Below are 20,593 nucleotides of genomic sequence, written 5' to 3'. Positions count from 1 at the left end.
ATACACACTGGTATATGTATCTATGTATGTAAGTATGTAATATTGTTAGGTTTTCAAAGATAACTTAGCAAATGAATGGAGGATAATCCTTTAAATCAGGACCACATAGGTTCAAATATTGCTTCTAAACACATCCTAGCCATGAACCCAAGATCAAATTATTTCCTTGACTTCAGAGCCCCATATATAGCTCTCTGAAATTATAGATTAAAAACTAATTGCACAAAGACATTGAGGTAGGAATTTCCATATGACAGATAAAATGATAACAATAATGAGTAGGCCTGACCAAAAACAATGGTTTTACTAACAAGCTTAATTTTTAAAATATTTATCAAAACCAAAAATAAAATATATACAAAATGGAAAGCAATAACAATACTTTAATCTTTTAGAAGGTTTATCTCAGGAGGCATAATCATAAAAATTAGATAAGATGTTTTCAAGTAAAGTTTGAAGCACTGAGAATTTACTATTACTGATTTTATTCATACCTTTGCATAGAGTTTTCCTTCTTTATCCATCGCTAGAAAATATTCACTTTCCACCCCTTTGATTGCCACCACTCCAACTGCCACTGTTCTGATCTCCATAATATCTGCAAAGAATGTTAGAAAGATCTGTAAGCTCTTCATTTAGTTTTGCACTCTAGCCATGAAAGGAGAGTTGGTTTTAATCATTTCAGTTGCATTTAAAAGTTGATAAAATGATTAGGACAGTTTTTATTAAAAGCACATACTCCAACTCCCACACACAAAGAACTCAATGTAATCCTTGTAATGACACATATGGAGTACAGGCTACTTCATATTTTCTTCATTTAAAAAAGATACCTGTGTAATCACAATTTTGATTATTTAATATGCTTGTTTCTAAAACTTAGTTCCTAAATTGTTCTGAATATATACATATATACACACACATATATGTGTATGTATAAACATATATATGTATGTGTATACACATATACATGTATGTAGAAGTGGATATTGTATAAACTTGCATCTCTTACTGTTGACATAAATTTAACCTTCAATATGTTGAAACAATAATTAGAAGCAGAATATATTTGGGGCATATGGAATTGAGTAAAGATGCCAATTAAAGCATTTTTGAGATATTTCCCTTGTCACCTTTTTGGAGGAAAATACATTTAAGGAGTTGCTAATGATGGAAAACAGACCATAGTATCTTAAAAAGATAAAGGGCTTTTAAAACTGATAGGAAATTGGCAAGAGGACACAAAAATAAGCATAAATGAATTTTGAAGTATTTTCATATATATTTTATAACAGTATTTAAACTATTGAAATTGATTTTATTTGCAATAAAATGTTTCATAATAGAAACACATGTTGTTTCATGTGTCTCCTATTTTTTAACCTTTTATTTCCCCTATATGGCATAGATTAAGCTACATGCTGCAATTTTCCTGATTCAAAAATGATGAGAACTTAGATTAAATTTAAAAGAAAGCAATGAGATATAATTAGATCTGGAAAAATGTATATATGAAGGAAATTAAAATGAATTCATGTTATTTAACCTCAAATAAATAATAATTGAGTACTCTCAAAGGATATAGAATTGCACTGTAATTTGGGACTGTATTTTTGTTAATTAATCCTAATTTCTAAACTCTCAGAATTCATAATACAATAGATAAATCAAGATAGAGAAGTCCATTAATAAATATTTAAAGTAATTTCAAAAGCACATTAGGGAAATGTGGAAGGTTAGGTTTAATGACAAGTAGGCAAAATTTTAAAAGAATATGTGACTAAAAATGAAGTAGTTAAAGTAAAATGAAATAATAACTTTTATACATATATGAGATATATTAATAACTAATTTGTCTTAGTTTCTCCTAAGGACAAAGGCAAAATTCATTCTTTCTATATATGGAGAGATTTAGCTTTTCCACAAAGATGAAATGAAACTCTGAAAATGAAATATCATTTAATAGGTTTATGGATACTATGTTTCTGGAATTTTCTTAAAATAGAATATATTCCTTTATTTAGTGATTTTAGATATCCTGTCTGGGAAAAGGATGCTGTAGCTACCTTCCAGGAAACTACATTTCTGAGAAACTCTGATTTTCCCTTGAACTCAAGGAACTCTTCTTCCTATTTGCCTGCCATTCTTCTTTCCACTATGAGGGTTTTACTAGTAATTAACTAGTAAATATTAAGTTTACTAGAACTTGCTTTCCCTAATAATGAAAGGTCCTAATGTTTTAGGAGCATGGGCTGTTTCACTTCTATTTTTATATCCTCCAAAGCTTGGTACATACTAAGTGCTAACAAAATGCTTATTGAATTGAATACTGGTATATTCATAGCATCTCCCATGTTGTCATTTGAAACTGGTATAATAAGATATACAATATTAATTAACTTCATAAACTAGAAGTCATCCTTAATCCTTTTTTTTTCCCTTCATCCCTATATCAAACCAGTTTCAAGTTCAACTGACCTACAACAACACTCTCATCCATTCCCTTCTTTCTCCTAATTTAAATAGTATTTTAGTTTTAGACCATCATCACCTATCATCTGGATTACTGTAAATTTCCTAATAAGTTTCTCCATTCAATCTCTCCCTTATCTAATCCAAAGTTTCTTAAAGTGTGGTTTACATGGGATTGTGTAACTGAATGTGGAAGTAATGAAATTATGATGTTATCAGTAAATGTTTGGATTCTTTTTTTTTTTTGCCAGTTTTATATATCTATATACCTGGGGTCATAAAAATTTCTCATAAAAAAGAAGTCAGAAGTAGAAAAAGTTGAAAAAGCCGTGAATTCTAATCCACCCTCTACAGTAGCAAAGTAATTTTATCTAAACAAATATTTCACCATGAAATTTCACTTCTCAAAAACTGCCATTGCTCCCTATTACCAGTAGAGAATAAAATATAAATTATTCAACTTTTCTTTTTTCTGTGTCACTGGATACATCACCATCTGCTAGGATCCTTGAACAGTAAAATCTCTCCCTGCCTTCCTTCTCTTCTCTTCCTCCTCTCATCCCTTTTGCTCTCTCCTCTCCTCCTCCTCTGCCCTTCTTTTCCCTCCCCTCTCTTTCTCTCCTTTCCCCTATCCTCTTTTTCCCTCTCTCCCCCATCTTTCCTCCTCATCTCCTTTTTCTTCCCCTTGATTTATTAATTCCTTCTCTGCTGCCTACAGCCAGGCCCACATCTTCCTCTTCTTTCAATAGCCCTCATTAGATCCTACCATCCCTCTCTAGCAATCATATTATCTCTTCCTTCTTGACCAAAATCCTTGAAAAAATCATCTGTATTAGGAGCTTCCACTTCCTCTCCTCTCACTTGCTTTTAAATCATCTACATCTGGCTTTTATCCTCCTCATTCAACTAAAAGTGCCCTCCTTAAAGTTACCAGTGCTCTCATAACTGCCATATTTAATGACCTTAAATCCTGAGCCTTTTTGGTCTCTCTCTACAGAATGTAATAATTTTGATTGTCCCCTCTTAGATATTCTCTTCTTTCTACATTTTTATGATACTTCTCTGCCCTGGGTCTCCTACCTGATTTATTTTTTCTTTATCAGCCTCCTTTACTAGTTCTTCATCCATAATATTACCTCTAATGTGTGTCCTTGAAGGCTTGGTCCTGACATAAGGCTTGGTCCTGAACATCCTTTTCTTTCACTTTATACTATCTCACTTGGTGATCTACTAGTTTCCATGGCTTCAATTATTATTTTATACACACACACACACACACACACACACACACACACACACATATATATATGACATTTCCAGATATTTTATCCAAATACAATCTCTGTTCTGAGTTATAGTTATAAATCTCCAACTGCTTCTAGAACATCTTAAATTTAACATGTCCAAATATTTACCTCCCAATTCTCTTTTCCTTTCAGAATTTACCTATTATTGTCAACCACCATCCTGCTAGTCACCCAAGTCTCCAACCTTAGGAACATCCTCGACTCCTCGTTCTCACTCATTCCATATCTCCAATGCATTGCCAAATCTTTTTTGTCTCTACCTTTATAGCATATTTTATATACGTTCCTTTCTCTGTTATACAGCCACAACTCTCATACAAATTTTCATGATATCCAGAGCCATTGCTTATATATCCATAATGTCCTGTCACTTTATTTCTCCCTTTTAGTTTCCTTGGCTTCTTAGCTCACAGACCACCTTCTCTACAAGAGGACTCTCTAGGTCCTCAGCTGTTATCATTGATCCACTCTGTATATATCTATTTCTCCCAAGTTTTTTATATGGGTGTCTCCCATTTGAATATGAGTTCCTTGAAGACAGGGACATTTTTTTTGGCTTTTCTTGTGTCCCCAACTTAGTGTCTAGCTATGCTGATTAGTAAATACTTGTTGACTGACTTCACACTCATTTTCCTATCTACCTTTTCAGTTTTTTCACATCACTTTTCTGTGTCCCATTGAAACTGGGTTACTAGTTACTACTTGAATTGAACATGGAAAGCTCTTTCCCTGGAGTTTCTTTCTCTCTGAATCATTATCTTCCTTCAAGGCTCAATTTAGGTTCCATCTTCTCCATGAAGCTTGCCCCCCATCTCGTCTTTGTCTTATTGATAGTATTCTTCCCCTCCTCAAAGTTAACTTGAATTTACTTATCTGTGGATGTGATCTACCCTCAAGTAGAATGGAAACTCCTTGAGGACAATTTCATTTTTCACTTTGTATCTTTATTTCCTGTCACATTGATGAACTGAATAGGAAGGGAAATGGAAAAGGGAAAAGGGGATAAGCATTTATATTGTATCAAGAATGTGCCAGATACTGTGCTAAGCACTTTTACAAATATTACCTCATTTTATCCTCACAATCCTACAAAGTGGGTACTATTATTATCCCCATTTTATAGGTGAGGAAACTGAGACAGAGGTTAAATGACTTGCTTACACAGCTAATAAGTGCCTGAATATGAATTTGGGTTCTGGGCTACTTGACTGCAAATCCAAGACTCTTTCTATTGAGCTACTTAACTGCCATTGTATAGCTGCTGATTGGAAGAATCATCACTGCTACATATGTGCTAGAACATACCAAGTCATCAATTTTCTGTTTCAGATATGATAATACATAATATCTATATGATAAATATATTTGTATTGTGTGTGTGTGTGTGTGTGTGTATTCACTCACATACACATCCCCTCATTTAAAGGTCCTCCTGGACCAATAATGGTCCAATAATGAATCAGTACAATGTATTGTTACTGAGTTCTTCTATTAGATTTGAACTTCTATCAAAGTTATTTGTATCCTGTACATTTAAGGATATGACATATTTCAAAATATATTTCTGTACTTTTATAAGTCTTTTACATCATGAATATGTGTGTGTGTGTATAATATACATATATACAATTACACATACATATATTTTCTTTTAATTAGACTTGACAAGGGGCAGCTAGGTGGTGCAGTGTATAGAACACCAGCCCTGAAGTCAGGAGGACATGAGTTCAAATCTGGCCCCAGACACTTAACACTTGTTAGCTGTGTAACCCTGAGCAAGTCACTTAACTCCCGTTGCCTCAGCAAAAAAAAAAAAAAAAAAAAAAAAAAAAGGCTTGACTTAATATATTAATGTTGCATAATACAATAAAAAGACTTATATTTAGAATCAAATTATCCACAATGCCATCTTTACTGTATGACCTTAGACAAATCCTTTACTTCTTTGGGCCTTAGTTTACTTATCTATCTACAAATAGTTAAAGTTCTATGGCCCTTCCAAATTTAAATCTCTGATCCGATCTTTTATTTTAGTGGTTTAATGGTTTAGTGGTTTACTTATCAAGAGCATTAGCACACCTTGAATAAATCCTACTTGTTTTTATTTTAAAAAATAAATTTGAACAGGCTTTTTAAAAAGCTATCAGAAATGTTAGTATTTACATTTAACTTCTCCAGGTTTCATGAGAGAAAATGTAAACACCTCATATTTAGAAAGGGGGGAAAAAAGGACAATTAGACAAATGGAATGCCAAATTTTCTTACAACACAGGTTAAAGTAAAATCAACAGAAAAATAGGATTTATCTCTGACTGCTAAACTATAACATAGTTCATAACCTAGTATCTAGATCTGGAAACTGGGAAGACTTGAGTTCAAACACAGCCTCAGATACTTACATATGTTGTATGATTAGGCAAATTATTTATCCTATGTTTGCCTTAGTTTCTTAGCTATAAAGTGGGGATAATGACATCTAATTTTCCATGTTGTTTTGAAAATCAAATAACATATTTGTAAAGTAAATAGCACACAGCCTGGTATATACTAGGCACAATAAATCTTTCCTGTCCTTCTTTTCTCCCTTCTCCCTTCTTTTCTTCCTCCCACCCCTCCTTCTTTCCTTTCTTCCTTCCTACAATTATTGCATCTAATTAAATCCCAAATTTGAAGAAAAATTAGCTATAACCAGAATGTTCAGAAATTTATCTATTACTAAAAACTATAGTCTACAGGAGCTAGAGACAAAACAGGGTAACTATATTCAATATATATATTTTTTTAATTAGAGAGTTTAAAGAGTTCAGAGTACAAGGAAAAAAGAGGATTATTATTATATACATACTTTTCTCCCCTAAGTTCTTATATATTATTGTATGTTGAGTTATTTCATAGGTAATTTTAAAAGTTAGGTGGTTGCTTCCTTGGAGGAAGTGAAAAGAAGGGGAGGAATTTTGAAGGACAGAAACCACTTAGAGGAATAACAAATGAGTGTAAAAAAGTTGAATTCTCCTTCACCCTATATAATTCTCTATTGGTCATTTTAAAATAGAGATAGTAACTAGTAAAAGGTTAAAGATAAGAAAAAAATTTTTGTTGTATTTGATGATTATAGATCAATTCATTAAAACTAGATGAATAAGATACTATTTCTTTAAACCTTCCTAAAGATATCCTAAGATATCTTCATAAATATAGAGAATTTTCATTTTAATGGTATATTCCCCATTAAGATTTTACCTTTACGAGTGTAATGCAACTTTACTTTAAAATCATGACTAGAAAATTAACATTTTGCATGATTGATAGCCCCTTCCATCTTCCTAGAAGTGAAAAGGATGGTAAATCCAGAAAGAAGACATATTTCAAATACAGCTCAGTGAAAGCAAAACTAAAAAAAAAACAAAAACAAAAACAAAAACAAATTAATCTCACCAAACTTCTATCTCCCTTTCTCTATTTGTTAGGTATTTTTAGTCCTCCATCTTGCTTCAGGGCATTAATTTATTTTGTTATATTCTTTATATTTCAAAATGAAACTCAATAGTGCTTCCAGTAAATTCCCCTTTAAAACTGATGTAGCCCAATGAGCTCACTCAAAAATACAACTATAGAGCTGAGCTTCTAAGGCTCCTTTTCTTGGGAAATGTTACCACAATGAAATCTGACACTCCAAACTTCTGAGTTTCTTATTTTAGCCAAGATGAAAAATGCAGTTTTCCCATAAGCTTATGGGTAACATTTCCCATGGTTTATGGATTTCTTTAAAATCCCTGTTCTATAGTTTTTATAAATCTGTTCATTCTACCTTTAAAATGTGGTCTGTATGATGAGGAAGGGATGGCCTTACTTTATCTTGTTCTCATCTAAACAAGGCTTCAGATTTCAGTGAAAATGAAATGCAGATTTTATGATATATCTTTTTTCAGTAGATTTAGAGGGTTATATCCCTACATATAACATTTAGAGGCTATGCCAAATACTGAATATAGTATTAATAGAATGAAGTAATCCAGCGTACCATGTATTTATAATTATATCCAGTTTCCTCCCTCCTATCATCACACTGCACAACTACATACTTTCAAAGTCATAAGGGAAAGAAAACCAACTTCATGGCTCTATGAATGCTCCTGGCCTAGCGCCCAGTTGCCCATAGAGTTGACCTCCCCTGATTTATGTCCTGTGCCAGTGTATTGACCAACTGGCGATACATAATAATACCTTCCTTCTCCTTATGAGTGACTGCCTCTCCAAAACCCTACTTCAGAAAAACTTGAGTGGTCCTCCTCTCTAACTACAACATTTTTATCAATAACCTCTGTTGAATCTCTGTACTCCCTTCTGGTTCTAGAGCCATAAATGATAAGTAATTTAATTCTGCCATAGTTCCTGATTGAGGTGTGTCATCAATTTGTTGTTGCTGTTGTTCAGTCATATCCAACTTTTCATGACACCATTTGGAGTTTTCTTGGCAAAGATACTTGAATGGTTTGCAATTTCTGTTTTCAACTCATTTTGCAAATGAGTAAACTGAGGCAAAGAAAGTTAGGTGATTTTGCCAGGGTCACAGAGGTTGAATTTGAACTTAGGTCTTCCTGACTCTTGGCAAGGTGTCCTTGCCATTTTGCTATCTACCTGCCCCATGTGTCAGTATACTCTCCTGATATCCTACTCTGAATTCCTGTAACTATTTGAACCAAAATGCCTCTCCTAAGGATCCACTTCTCTGTGCAAACTCTCTCTGCCCTCCCCCAATCAGAACAATCTCTTTGAGAGCAGGGGCTAATGCTTTTATATTTGGCTATAAGTGCTTAATAAGTTTTTTTCATTCATGATATGAAAGAAATATGAAATGCATAATTATTAGTGAATAAACACATTCATTATCTTTCTGGCCTTCAAGAGCACCTTTGAGCTGATGAGGTAACATTCCATAGTGATCAAGGAAACAGCAGCATCACAGAAAGAATGGTAGAATTGTGGTCAGAAGTCTTAGCTGAGAATGCCAACCCCTACCCATTGATAATGGTTGTCATTGCTCAGCTCCCTTTACTTCTCAAAGTCCTGGTTTTTGCATGCAAAGTCAAGAACCTTTTCCGGAGCCTCCTTAATGATGTTATTATTCATAGCATTTATTAAGTACCTATTGCTTGCCAGGCACTGTGCTAAGCACTGGAGATACAGAGAAAGACAAAAAAAACAATTCCTAACCTTTGTTGACTATTTTCAATGAACAGCTGAAAGGTGGTAGCATTAAAGGGGTTTGGAAAGGCTTATTGCAGAAGGTGGAATTTTAACCTAGACTTGAAGGAAGTCAAAGAAACCAGAAAATAGAAATGAAGAAAAGAATTCAAGACACAGAGAACAGCTGGCACATGCATACATACACACACACACACACACACACACACACACACACAATCAAGAGATGGAGCTTATGTGGAAGGAACAGCAAGAAGATGTGACCTCAGACCTTTTATTTGTGAGATAGGGCAAGTCACTAACCTGTTTGTCTTAGTTTCCTCATCTGTCAAATGGGGATAATAATTGTACCTACCAATATTGTTGTGAGAAACTAATGAGATAATATTTGCAAAGCTTAGGAAAAATTGTTTAAATGTTAGTTATTATTATACAGCATTAATATGATGTTTGGATAAGTACAATAACTCAAAAATATTTTAAAGCTTCCTAGTTAGCAACTTGATATTGATGCTGCTTTTCAAGATATTTTATTTCAGCCATAGCCAAATCCACCTGCTCAGCTACATTATGCTTATGAAACTGGATAATAATCAAAAAGATTTCTTTTAAAACATATTTTATAATTTTTGTCAAGTCTAGATAATTGTCTAAGAAGGATAATATATTATATATTGAGGGCTAGAAAGGGTTATTGATTCTTCACATGGCATCCATGTAAGTCAACACAATATGATCTAGAATAAACTATATAACTATTTTGATGATCTAGTGAATAATTTTTAGGAAGCTCCTTACACATAAAGCTCAGTGTAGATGTGTCCATACACCTGTCCCAAGCTCTGTGCACACTTATGGTTATAGCTTAGATTTACATAGGATTTTCAAAGTTATCTCATTATCTCATATCCAATTGTTATTCATTGATAACCTAATTGGTAACATTCTATAGGAGGCAGCTAGGTGGTTTAGTGCACAGAGTGCTGAGTCTGAAATCAGAAAGACCTGAATGAATCTGGTCTCAGGTACCTACTAGGTATGTGACTTTGGACAAGTCACTAACTCTGCTTGCCTCAGTATTCTCCTTTGTAAAATAAAGCTAAAGAAAACCCCATGGATTACATGGTCACAAAGAGTCTGACATTACTAAACAACAATGAAATGTTCTACAAGGTCCATCTTGAATCTAATTACTTGATGATATTTTGTATTTTGGGGATATTATAAAGATCATGCTTACTGACTTTGTGAATGATACTATATTAGGAAATATAAACACAAGAAGAGTAAGGTTTAAAATCTGAGAAATTGGAGAAATGGTTATAAATAAATAAGACTATTATAGATATTATACAGAAAGTAAAATAATGTACATGTGTGAAAAGTTTGGGGGCAATGAAGGGGAGGAAGACCTTGGGATAAGAATTAATCTTTAGAAAGTTATTTAGAAAAAAGTTAATAATTAATAAGCCATCTTTAAGGTTTGAGGCATTTTAAAAGGGGGTATTGTATGCAAAGACTCCATTAATACTACCACTTTACTTAAAACAATTCAAAATTTAAGATATATTCAAGAAATGAAAGAAAAAACTGCAATTATAAGAATCTTATAACCTAGAGCAGTATAATTTTCCAACCTATTGTAGGACTCCTTTATGTAAGGAGTGTAATTTGATGTTGGTAAAAATCCTATATCGGTTTAGGCATCTTTCCAACTTAATGATTCTTTTTCCTAAAGAGAAATTTTTCAAAACTTTTTATTTTAGCTAAAGTTTTGTTGAACTTAAAGTCTAAATATAGAATTTAATGAAAATTTTCAGTTCATGGTATAGTGAAAAAAATCATCAGACTTGACTCTAGAAAGCCAACTATCAGTGGGACTAACAATATGCCTCATGTTTCTGAAGAAAGCACTTTGAAAATTACTACATCACTGTTGTATGATTATTAATGAAACAAATACCAACTATTGCTGCTTGGAAGAGGACTTCTACACAAAGGAGAATAAAGAAAAGAGAATTTACTTTCATTTATATAGAGAGAGCTCTGATGAAAATTCAGCAATAGTCAAGTTATACATACAAAAAATGTTAGCTATTATTAAGGACACACAGAAATGTGAGACAAAACCCCTGCCTTTAAGAAAATTACTGTGTAATTTATCAGACATGAAATATACATAAATATTTATATATACCCACATATATATTACATATATTAAGCATCAAAGAGTATTACAGATTATAAATACTATGAAAAGTTCAGAAGGAAAGAGACAAAGACAGAGACACAAAGAGAGAGACAGAGAGAGAGAGAGACAAAGAGAGACAGAGAGAGAGAGAGACAGAGAGAAATCAGTATGGTATGAGAAAGTCAAAAAAGGAATCGAGAAAAATTCAGATAAGCGCAGATAAAGGGATATAGCACCATAGGTAGACAGAATCAATGTGTATTAAGGTGTGGAAATGGTCACATGGAAGGCACATTTGGAAAACAATGAACAATGAACAGACTCATATATGGGAGTAGTAAGAAAAACTGAGAAGCTGGATTGCAGCCAGATTGAAAAGATAAAGGATTTAGATTTTACCCTATCAGAAATAGGGAATCAAATGTATGCTTTTGAACAATTAATAAAATGAGACCATCTTAATAAAGTTAATATAAGAATGGTATGCAGAATGATGAGCCACTAGTAAACTGTATAAATGTACTTTGTTGTTTTCTTCCTAAGGTAATTAGGGTTAAGTGACTTGCCCACAGTCACACAGCTAGGAAGTGTTAAGTGTCTGAGACCAAGTCCTCCTGACTTCAGGGCTGGGGCTCTATCCACTGCGCTCCCTACCTGCCCTTTGTAAAATATAGTGTGGCCATATAACTGTGGGTTCAAATTCCCTTGTAAGCCATGTACGTGTGGGTACATATAAATAGATACATAGCATATACATACTCAAATGTGTAATGTACCCCCATAATATGTAGAGAATTTTTTTTAATAATTCAACATATCAAGTAACAAAATTTAACTGAATTCTGAGAACTCAATAAGTAAATAGTCAAGTAAATATTCATGCTTGGTTACTAACTGAATTTCAATATGGCTTTAATTTTAGAACAAGGCTAAAAATATGTCTTTACAGATGGCAATGATTTTAGTTTTCTGACAAAATTGTAAGCATAGCAAAGGATTTTCATATGCAAATACCACTTCTTTTGCTATCTAAAATTCAATACCTGACTAATTACACTAACTATGATGTAATATAGAATTTTTCTATGAATTTTCCCTATTGTGGTGAAAGCAAAAGAATTACTCATGGAAAAGAAGAATTTCTTTTTTCTTATTTATTCCCTCATGCATGTTTCATGTGTTAAACTATGTTTGTTTCTCCTTATGTGGGAAGAATAGAGTTTTTAAGATATCTTATAAGATATCTTCAGATCATAAGGCATAATTCTATGGATAGGGCATAAAATCACTGTAGAATGAACATATGATACAAAAAAAAAAAATCTGTGCTTTTAAACTCCCAACAATGCAATTTCCTCTCTAGCTCAAAGGGAAAGTAATATTGATAAGCTATTGGTTGTCATTGCAAGTACACATGAGTAATATGAATGTGAAGGTAAGATATAGATAATTTCTATCACCTGATCTTTCCCTGTGATCTTGGATGGTTGAACTAGATGACCTCTAAGGTCCCTTTCAGCTCCAAAGCATGACCCTATTACTTAAGATGGAGCACTGGTCTTTGTTATTGTTGTAAACTAGCGATTAGGATTCCAAAGATGCAACTCTTCTTTAATCTATAGAAGTATAGACAGATAAAATAAAAATTATTAAAGTTAACCTGGAAAAGAAAAGATTAGGAAAAGATATGAATAACTGAACTCAGTACTTATAGATTACCTCTTCTCTAAAAAATAACAATTGATAAGTTCTCTCAGTTTAAAAAGGGGAAGGGAAGAGTTCAGCAGAGAATATACATTTTCAAAATCAGAAGTTTGCCATGGGCTATAGGAAGTATTTACATTGCTGATCAACTCTGGAGAATGACAGTTGAGAGGTGCACAGTCTCTAGGAAGAAGGAAGAACATCAATATGTTAAAGAGAGATACCAAATTTCACTTGTGAATTTTCTTTAGGCAAAGACAGAAAAAGTTGAAAGTAAAATAAGATTTTCTAGAATTTGAAATCACTTAGACTTCTAGTGATAATAAAGTAGGCTTATTCAGAAATGTCTATAGGCCATGGAAGGGCTATATATATATATATATATATATATATATAGAGAGAGAGAGAGAGAGAGAGAGAGAGAGAGAGAGAGAGAGAGAGAAAGAGAGAGAGAGAGAGAGAGGACTATAAATAAAAATAATTCTAGGCTAAGAATGAGATTAGGACTTTCAAAAGCTCTAGAGTCATGGCTATTACCAATGAGACAGTGAGAGAGAGAGAGAGCTTTGAAATCACTTCAATAAGGTTTAAAGTTCAAAGGCAGAAGGAATATTTGGAGCTCAGAGAGAAGAGCCTTCTTCCTCAAGCCAGAGCCCCCAGTCTCTGAAATAATATCAGAATTTTATTTAAAAGGAATTATTTTGACAGTCTTTCCAGACTAATTTTGTATTACAAGTCTAAAATCTTGAAAAGGTTTAGATTAGTATATTTCCAAAGAAAATAATTAAAACTAAGAAGTCATTCACTTAAGAAAGAGGGGGAAAGAATAATTGAGATCTTAGACCTCCTTTAGGTGGAAGAAGATTTCATGTGGTTTTTGTAATGTCTCCCTCCCCATTAACCCTCAAGAGGATTTCACTCTATTTGTTAGTAATAAAATTTCTTAAGAAAACTAAAAGACGGTATATATTGATTTTTAGAGCTAGCCAAATAGAGAAAAAGTTGGAGGGTTGTCCCTTTTCCTAAAGAGGACTATGTGAAAGGAGAAAAGGTTTAGTTACTAGGGGAGCTAAAAATCCAAACTCTGGAGTTTGCAGAGGAATGAAAGTAGGAGGCATAGGGAGTTTCCCGGGATACTGAAGCACTTCAAGATGCTTAACTTCCAGCAGCAAACCCCTCTAGTAGTGCCATAGAAAAGAAAATATATACCTGCTTTGGCTCAAAAAAGAGAATGATCTGGTATTTCATTCCTGATCATGCTGCCCAGTTAAAATCTGAAACTAGAGAGAATTATGCAAACAACTACAGGTCTGCCCCTTATTCTTAAATTTAGAACTGTCCATCTAAACCCCTCATTTTACAAAGTAATTTGACCAAGGTCTCATAGCTAGTAAGTCAGAATCTGAACCAAAGACCTTTTATTCTAAAGCCAATGCTCTTTACATATCACTTCCTATGGGTAGCAAAGTGGTATATTACATATACTGCTGGGCTTGGAATCGGGAAGATTAATCTTCCTGAGTTCAAATGCAGCCTTAAATAAATACTTACTAGCTGTGGACCCTGGGCAGGTTACTTCACTCTTATCTGCCTCAGTTTCCTCATCTGTATGATGAGTTGGAGAAGAAAAATGGCAAATTATTTCAGTATCTTTGCCAAGAAAACCCCAAATCGGGTTACAGAGAACTGGACACAAATGAGATGATTAAATAACTACAACAATATTTTATTCTCTCAGGAGCCAAGGAGAACACATTAAATCCTTCTTCAAGTCACAGCTCTTGAAATACTTAAAGACAATTATTATGGCCCACTAAATTCTTTCTTCTTCCATTTGCTTCAGTCCTTGGAGGCCTTGTTTTCTAATTCTCTTTTCAACATGCTCAGCCTCCTCTGGATGTTCTCCAGTTCATCTATGTCTTTCCCTAAATTGGGGTGCCTGGAATTGAATTCAATATTCCAGTGGGATCTGACCCAGGGAGTGAACAGTAGTAGGACTATCCTCTTTCTTCTTTCTGAATTTTCTTTCTATTTTACAGTGGTATACGCATAAGCTGTTATTAAACTTTTGTCAAATTCACTTGATTTCCTATATTGAAATAAAAAATTGTAAAGGGTTATCAATTTGTCACTATACTCAATGAATGCATTTTATTTGATTGAACTTGTTGAAGCTAAATAGATATTCCCAAATGTTTAAATTGTATTTGCCTAAGAATGCTTTGGAAATCCATTGCAAATTCTTACTGTTTTATTTAAAGAATATAAATCATAGCAATAGAAAGTGAGATTTACAATAAAATATAATGGCAGCATGTGTAATATCGTAATTTCGGGATTTTATATGCTAAGGAGAACATACTAAAACAACAATAACTCAAATTTATATAGAAATTTCAGATTTAGAGATCATTTTGCTTACAATAACCCTATGAGTTAAATATTACAATTGTTTTTGTCTTCAGATAGATGACTAAAATAGAATCAGAAAGATTAATTCAAGTAAGGTCACATAATTGAAAAGTATCATTAATAGGCAGCATTTAAATCTAGCCCTCTTTCCACTACACTAAAAGGAAAAAGGAGATAAGAACAAGCATTTATTAAGCAATTCACATATGCCAAGAATTTTACAAATATTGTCTGATATTGGGATATTGTAGGAGGCTTCATGTTGATAAATATTGTAATAAAGTTAATAACTCCCAGGATGGATGAGATCCTGCTAGATGAAGTGAAAAAATAGCTAGATCTATGGAGGCTCCTGCTTGAGCAAGATTGCCTGCTAGAGGTGGGTAGACTGTCCACCCTGTTCCAATGCCTGCTTCAATTGCTGAAGATGCCAGAAGGAGAATGAATGATGGTGGAAGCAGTCAGAAACTCATGTTTGACCCTCAAAACAACACTGGAAGGTAGGTGCCATTTTAACCTCCATTTTACAGCTGAGGCAGAGAAATGTTAAATGATTTGCTCAGAATTGAGCAGCTAGTAACTGTCTAAGGTTACTTTTGAACTCAGATCTTCCTGATTCCAATTCCACTTCTCTATTCATTGAGTCATTTAGTTACCCAAAAAGATATGGTTTAAATTCTATATTGTTTGAGAGGCAGCAAACCATTGCACCTTGACAATCTCTATTTAAGCATTGCTGTTGTCAGGATACTATGATGTCTTTTATTTTAAAGTATGATGTTACTGATTAGGATCTGGTGCAAGGATGTGGTTGAAAATAATAATACATGAATATATGAAGAGATTTGCAGTTTTTGCTGCAGAGAACCTCCTGGGTAAAAACTCTTAAATACCCATCTCAGAATTCAAATCATATATGACAGCAGATAAATTACATGAGTCACACAGAGATTAAATGGTTATATGACCAGAATCATATAGCTAATAAGTGTCAAAGAAGGGATTTGAATCCAGATTTTTCTGATACTGGTTTCAGCATTCTATTCATTATGAAAGACTACCTCTAGAAGAGGACTCAGAAATGATGATATGATTATAATAATAATTTAAATTCAACTTTAAAAAATTAATGTTAAAAATTATCTACATTTGAGGGAAAATAATTAATTTTTTAAAGTTTTGCATGAATGTACATGTAATACATTATGTAATAAATTGCTTTCTGTCTCATAGAGAGATAAAAGAAGGAAGGGAGGGAGAGAATTTGGAAATCAAAATTTTTAAAAGTAAATAATATATAAAATAACAATTTTAGTGAAAAAATATAGATTGATTTTTCCTACACTAAGTACATCAGAAAATGTTTCTTAGATTCGCATTTCTAGCTCTTATCTGCTTGCTGTTCATAATCTTGCCTTACATACATGAGAGTAATACTGATAGATGGTATTTATATAGCACTTGAAAATTTGAAAAATGTATTTGATTCAATAACCTCTGAATTAAGAACGATAGCTATTATTCATGTTTTATAGGTAAGAAAACTGAGGCACTAGCCAATTTGGCCCTGGTCATATAACCATTTGGTCTCAGAAGCAGGATTTTAAAATCATATCTGTCTCCATTTCTGACATTCTTTCCTTTATACACACTGCAGGGAGTCCTTAGAAAGAGCAACACATTGCTGATAGATAGATCTGCAAATGATGTTACTACCTGCTTCCATATCCTAAAAATCCATGGTAATTCCACATTGGTTGAAACCAAGTATTTATATATTTATCAGGTGCTTATTCTTTCTTCCTTGTTTCTGATTGCACTACAGCTTCCAGTGTAACATTGGTATCCTGCTGCCATTCCTCTCAAATGTTTGCTTGCTTATCAGAGTTGTGATGAGCATTATTTCAAAGATGGTAGGACTGGCTACATTGCAGGACTTCATTGTTAATGATCTGTCAGTTATCAGAGGTAGAGTTCATGAAATTGCTCAGGAAAGTAGATGCAAAGTTAGTATTACATCAAAGTCTCATGTTCTAGAGTAAGCTAATGAGTACTATTTTATAGAACTCTAGTTTACTCTAGTGTGTAATACTACAAGGCTGCTATATTCAGTCTATCAGTCTCTCAAATGACATGGCAACTTTATTGATTTAATGCTTTCTTTGCCTGTAGAATGTTGTCTCAAACCACTAAAGCCATAGTGATCTTGAGATTCATTAAAGGAAACAAGAGATTCCAGGAATAATGAAAAAACCTCGCTCTACTTCTGATCAGAGGACACCTAGAGCAATTCTGGCTGTCATAGTTTAGGAAAGACTGACAGACTAGAGCATTCCAAGAAGTTACCTTGATGGCATAGAAGCTTCATGCTCATTCCATATGAAGATGGGTTGCAGGAACAGGGATTTTTAGCTTGAAGATGAGAGGATTAAGGAAGAACATACAGCTTTATATAAGTATACTTGAAACAAGGTGTTAACTCAGTGGAATTGATGAGATAATGATTCTCTAGTTCACACATATTCAGTAGGCTGTAATGATGTAATTGTACTAAGGTGTATAAGGGCTGAGAGGGACTAGAAATGAGACATTCCATCCTAGACCATCCTTGTGGTGGCTCTCCTGCCTTCATCACTTCTCCACTAAGACCAAGGACTCGAGCTTATCCCGAGGTCCTTCGGAAAGCTAGTCTTTAAAAAAAATAATAATAATAACTTTTTATTGACAGAACCCATGCCAGGGTAATTTTTTACAACATTATCCCTTGCACTCACTTCTGTTCCAATTTTTCCCCTCTCTCCCTCCATCCCCTCCCCCAGATGGCAAGCAGTCCTATACATGTTTAATAGGCTACAGTATATCCTAGATACAATATATGTGTGCAGAACCGAACAGTTCTCTTATTGCACAAGAAGAATTGGATTCAGAAGGTATAAATAACCTGGGAAGAAAAACAAAAATGCAAGAAGTTTATATTCATTTCCCAGTGTTCTTTCTTTGGGTGTAACTGCTTCTTTCCATCCTTGATCAATTGAAACTGAGCTCTCTTTATCGAAGAAATCCACTTCCATCAGAATACATCCTCATACAGTATCATTTAAACATTACATTTGCCAATTGGTAACATTTCAAGTAGATGAATTCTGTCACTGATGACTTTGAATATTATATAACTAATGAAAATCTTAGGTTTTTTATTGAGAAGTAGTACACAGTTATTTAACTCTGAACTCATAATTACCATTAACCAAGAGGGCCATGACTACTATCAGATATTGTTTTTTGTTGTTCAGGGTTTTTTAAGTCATATCTGATTGATACTTTCTGCCCTTTTGGGGAGTTTTGTTGGCAAAGATACTATAATGGTTTAATAATGGTTTCCAGCTCATTTTACAGATGAAGAAATGGAGGCAAAGAGAGTTAAGTGATTTGTTTAGAGTCACACAATTAGTAAATGTCTGAGATCAGATTTGAACTTAGGTAGTCTTCCTGAATCCAAGTCTAACACTCTAGCTACTGTGCCATCTAGCTACCCACTCCTAAATATAAGGTTGGACAAATCTTGTCTAAAGGTAGGATGTAGGCTAAATAAAATCAGTGTTTATTTTTTTAAATATGTAACTATATATATTTTTTACTTTCAAAAGGATCTCTTTCAGAAAGGGGATGCCATATTTTCAGGGTTGATCCATATGGAACAAACCCTGTAGAATCTAGTATAATATATTGTCCTGATATAAAAATTAGAGACTTTTAAAAGTTGTGGGTTGCATACAAATGAATTCCATCCTTCTTCAAATCCTAAATAAAACCCTTCCTTTTATAGAAAGACCTTCCCAAACTCCTTAATTCTAATATTATGTTTCTGTTGGCTCTTTCTGATTTATCCTATTGATAGTGGTGGGGGGTGGGGGGAAAGAGAGTGTACCATTATGTGCATATTATCTCTCCCATTAGTTTACTGAGAGCAGTAACTATTTTTTAACTTACTTTCTATATCCAACATTTAGTACTTTGCCTGGAATATAATTAGTGTCTAATAAATGTTTATTAACTAAATGACTTTTAGAGCCATCCCACTGAAATAGAACTTTTCAGGTGAATCCTGGTATGTACCCTTTGTGTTCCTCTGATTGTCATTATTCTATAGCAATGTTGCCAAACTCAGATTGAAATGGGACTAATAGATCTTATAATAAGGAAGCCTGTGGGCCCCATATTGACTTAGAATACTACAAATTGATATAAACTCCTGTTTGACATTTCTGCTAATCCAGTTCCACAGAGTAATTCTCAATTTCAGTGAAATCTGATACAAATATATATATGTGTGTGTGTGTGTGTGTGTGTGTGTGTGTACACATAATATATAATCTGAGAGCACCATTAGCCAAATATAGACTCAAATTCCTATGTGATTTTTCCATAACTTTTTAAATTAGGTGTCTCTTGACTTATATCAAGCATATTAACATAGAAAAGGCTGAGTAACCTGTGACACAGTAATGCTTTACTCTAATAATGGAATGAATTAGTCAAGAAACCATCTCCTCATGCTTCCAAATATAGGCATTAACACCCAAGATTTTATACTTTCACCTCAGACTAACCAAATCATGGCAGAGTCAGCAAAGGCTCCAATGATTTAAAAAAACAAGATTTCTTTTGTATAGTCAGACACTCTACACTACAACCTCATTCCCCAAGCCTTAGCCCATATCAGGAAAGCTCCAGGACTGAGATGTATTACTCCAAAAGTCCTGAAAAGGAAAAAAAAAAAGCTAAAAACACATCTAGGAACTTAATTCTTTAAAGTCTGAAAGTCCTGCAAGAAATAAAGGCTATTGCAGGCAATCCTTTTATCTCATTCTATACAATGATGACATGTGCCCATCTGATGACCTAGCTGACCTTAAACTATTGACCAGTCACTTAACTTATTCTTTCTAGATGATACCTAACAAATTTTATTCACACAGGAATAACTTTAGTTTATACAAGATTCAGTTTTAGTTTTTTTCTTTGATCACAACCCTCATCCCATCCTTAATACTTAGTAATAATTAACAGTGGCCAACTATGTCCAGGATTGATCTTACTTTCTTTTAGGAGCTCTGATTCTTAACTCATTGAAATGCTGTTGGCCCACCAGATCTTCTTGGAAGTAACTTGTTATGTTGGTATACATGTCAGAACAGACAATGTTACTTTTACTTATTAATATTCAAATTATTTTAATGGTATTTAAAGTATTGGTGAGGTCTACAAATCCAGTATAAACATTCATTTCATCTTAACTTCA

At 33.5% G+C, this 20,593-nt stretch overlaps 2 protein-coding genes across 4 annotated transcripts in view; one reads left to right on the top strand and one right to left on the bottom strand.

Annotated features, from left to right (window-relative positions):
- FAM227B (family with sequence similarity 227 member B) overlaps window positions 1-20,593 on the top strand; it is a 315,782-nt gene that overhangs the window by 69,094 nt on the left and 226,095 nt on the right. The gene's annotated exons all lie outside the window — the stretch shown is intronic.
- The window catches only part of FGF7 (fibroblast growth factor 7), an 84,382-nt gene that overhangs the window by 2,313 nt on the left and 61,476 nt on the right, over window positions 1-20,593 (bottom strand). For all 3 annotated transcript variants that reach the window (XM_051980615.1, XM_051980613.1, XM_051980616.1), the window contains exon 3: window positions 495-598. In XM_051980615.1, the coding sequence (XP_051836575.1) occupies window positions 495-598 (104 nt within the window). The remainder of the gene's footprint in view (window positions 1-494; window positions 599-20,593) is intronic.

This window comes from Antechinus flavipes, chromosome 2, assembly GCF_016432865.1.
Source record: "Antechinus flavipes isolate AdamAnt ecotype Samford, QLD, Australia chromosome 2, AdamAnt_v2, whole genome shotgun sequence".
Lineage (NCBI taxonomy): Eukaryota > Metazoa > Chordata > Mammalia > Dasyuromorphia > Dasyuridae > Antechinus > Antechinus flavipes.
Note: the sequence above shows the minus strand (reverse complement) of the source record. Positions and strands in the feature narration are given on the sequence as shown.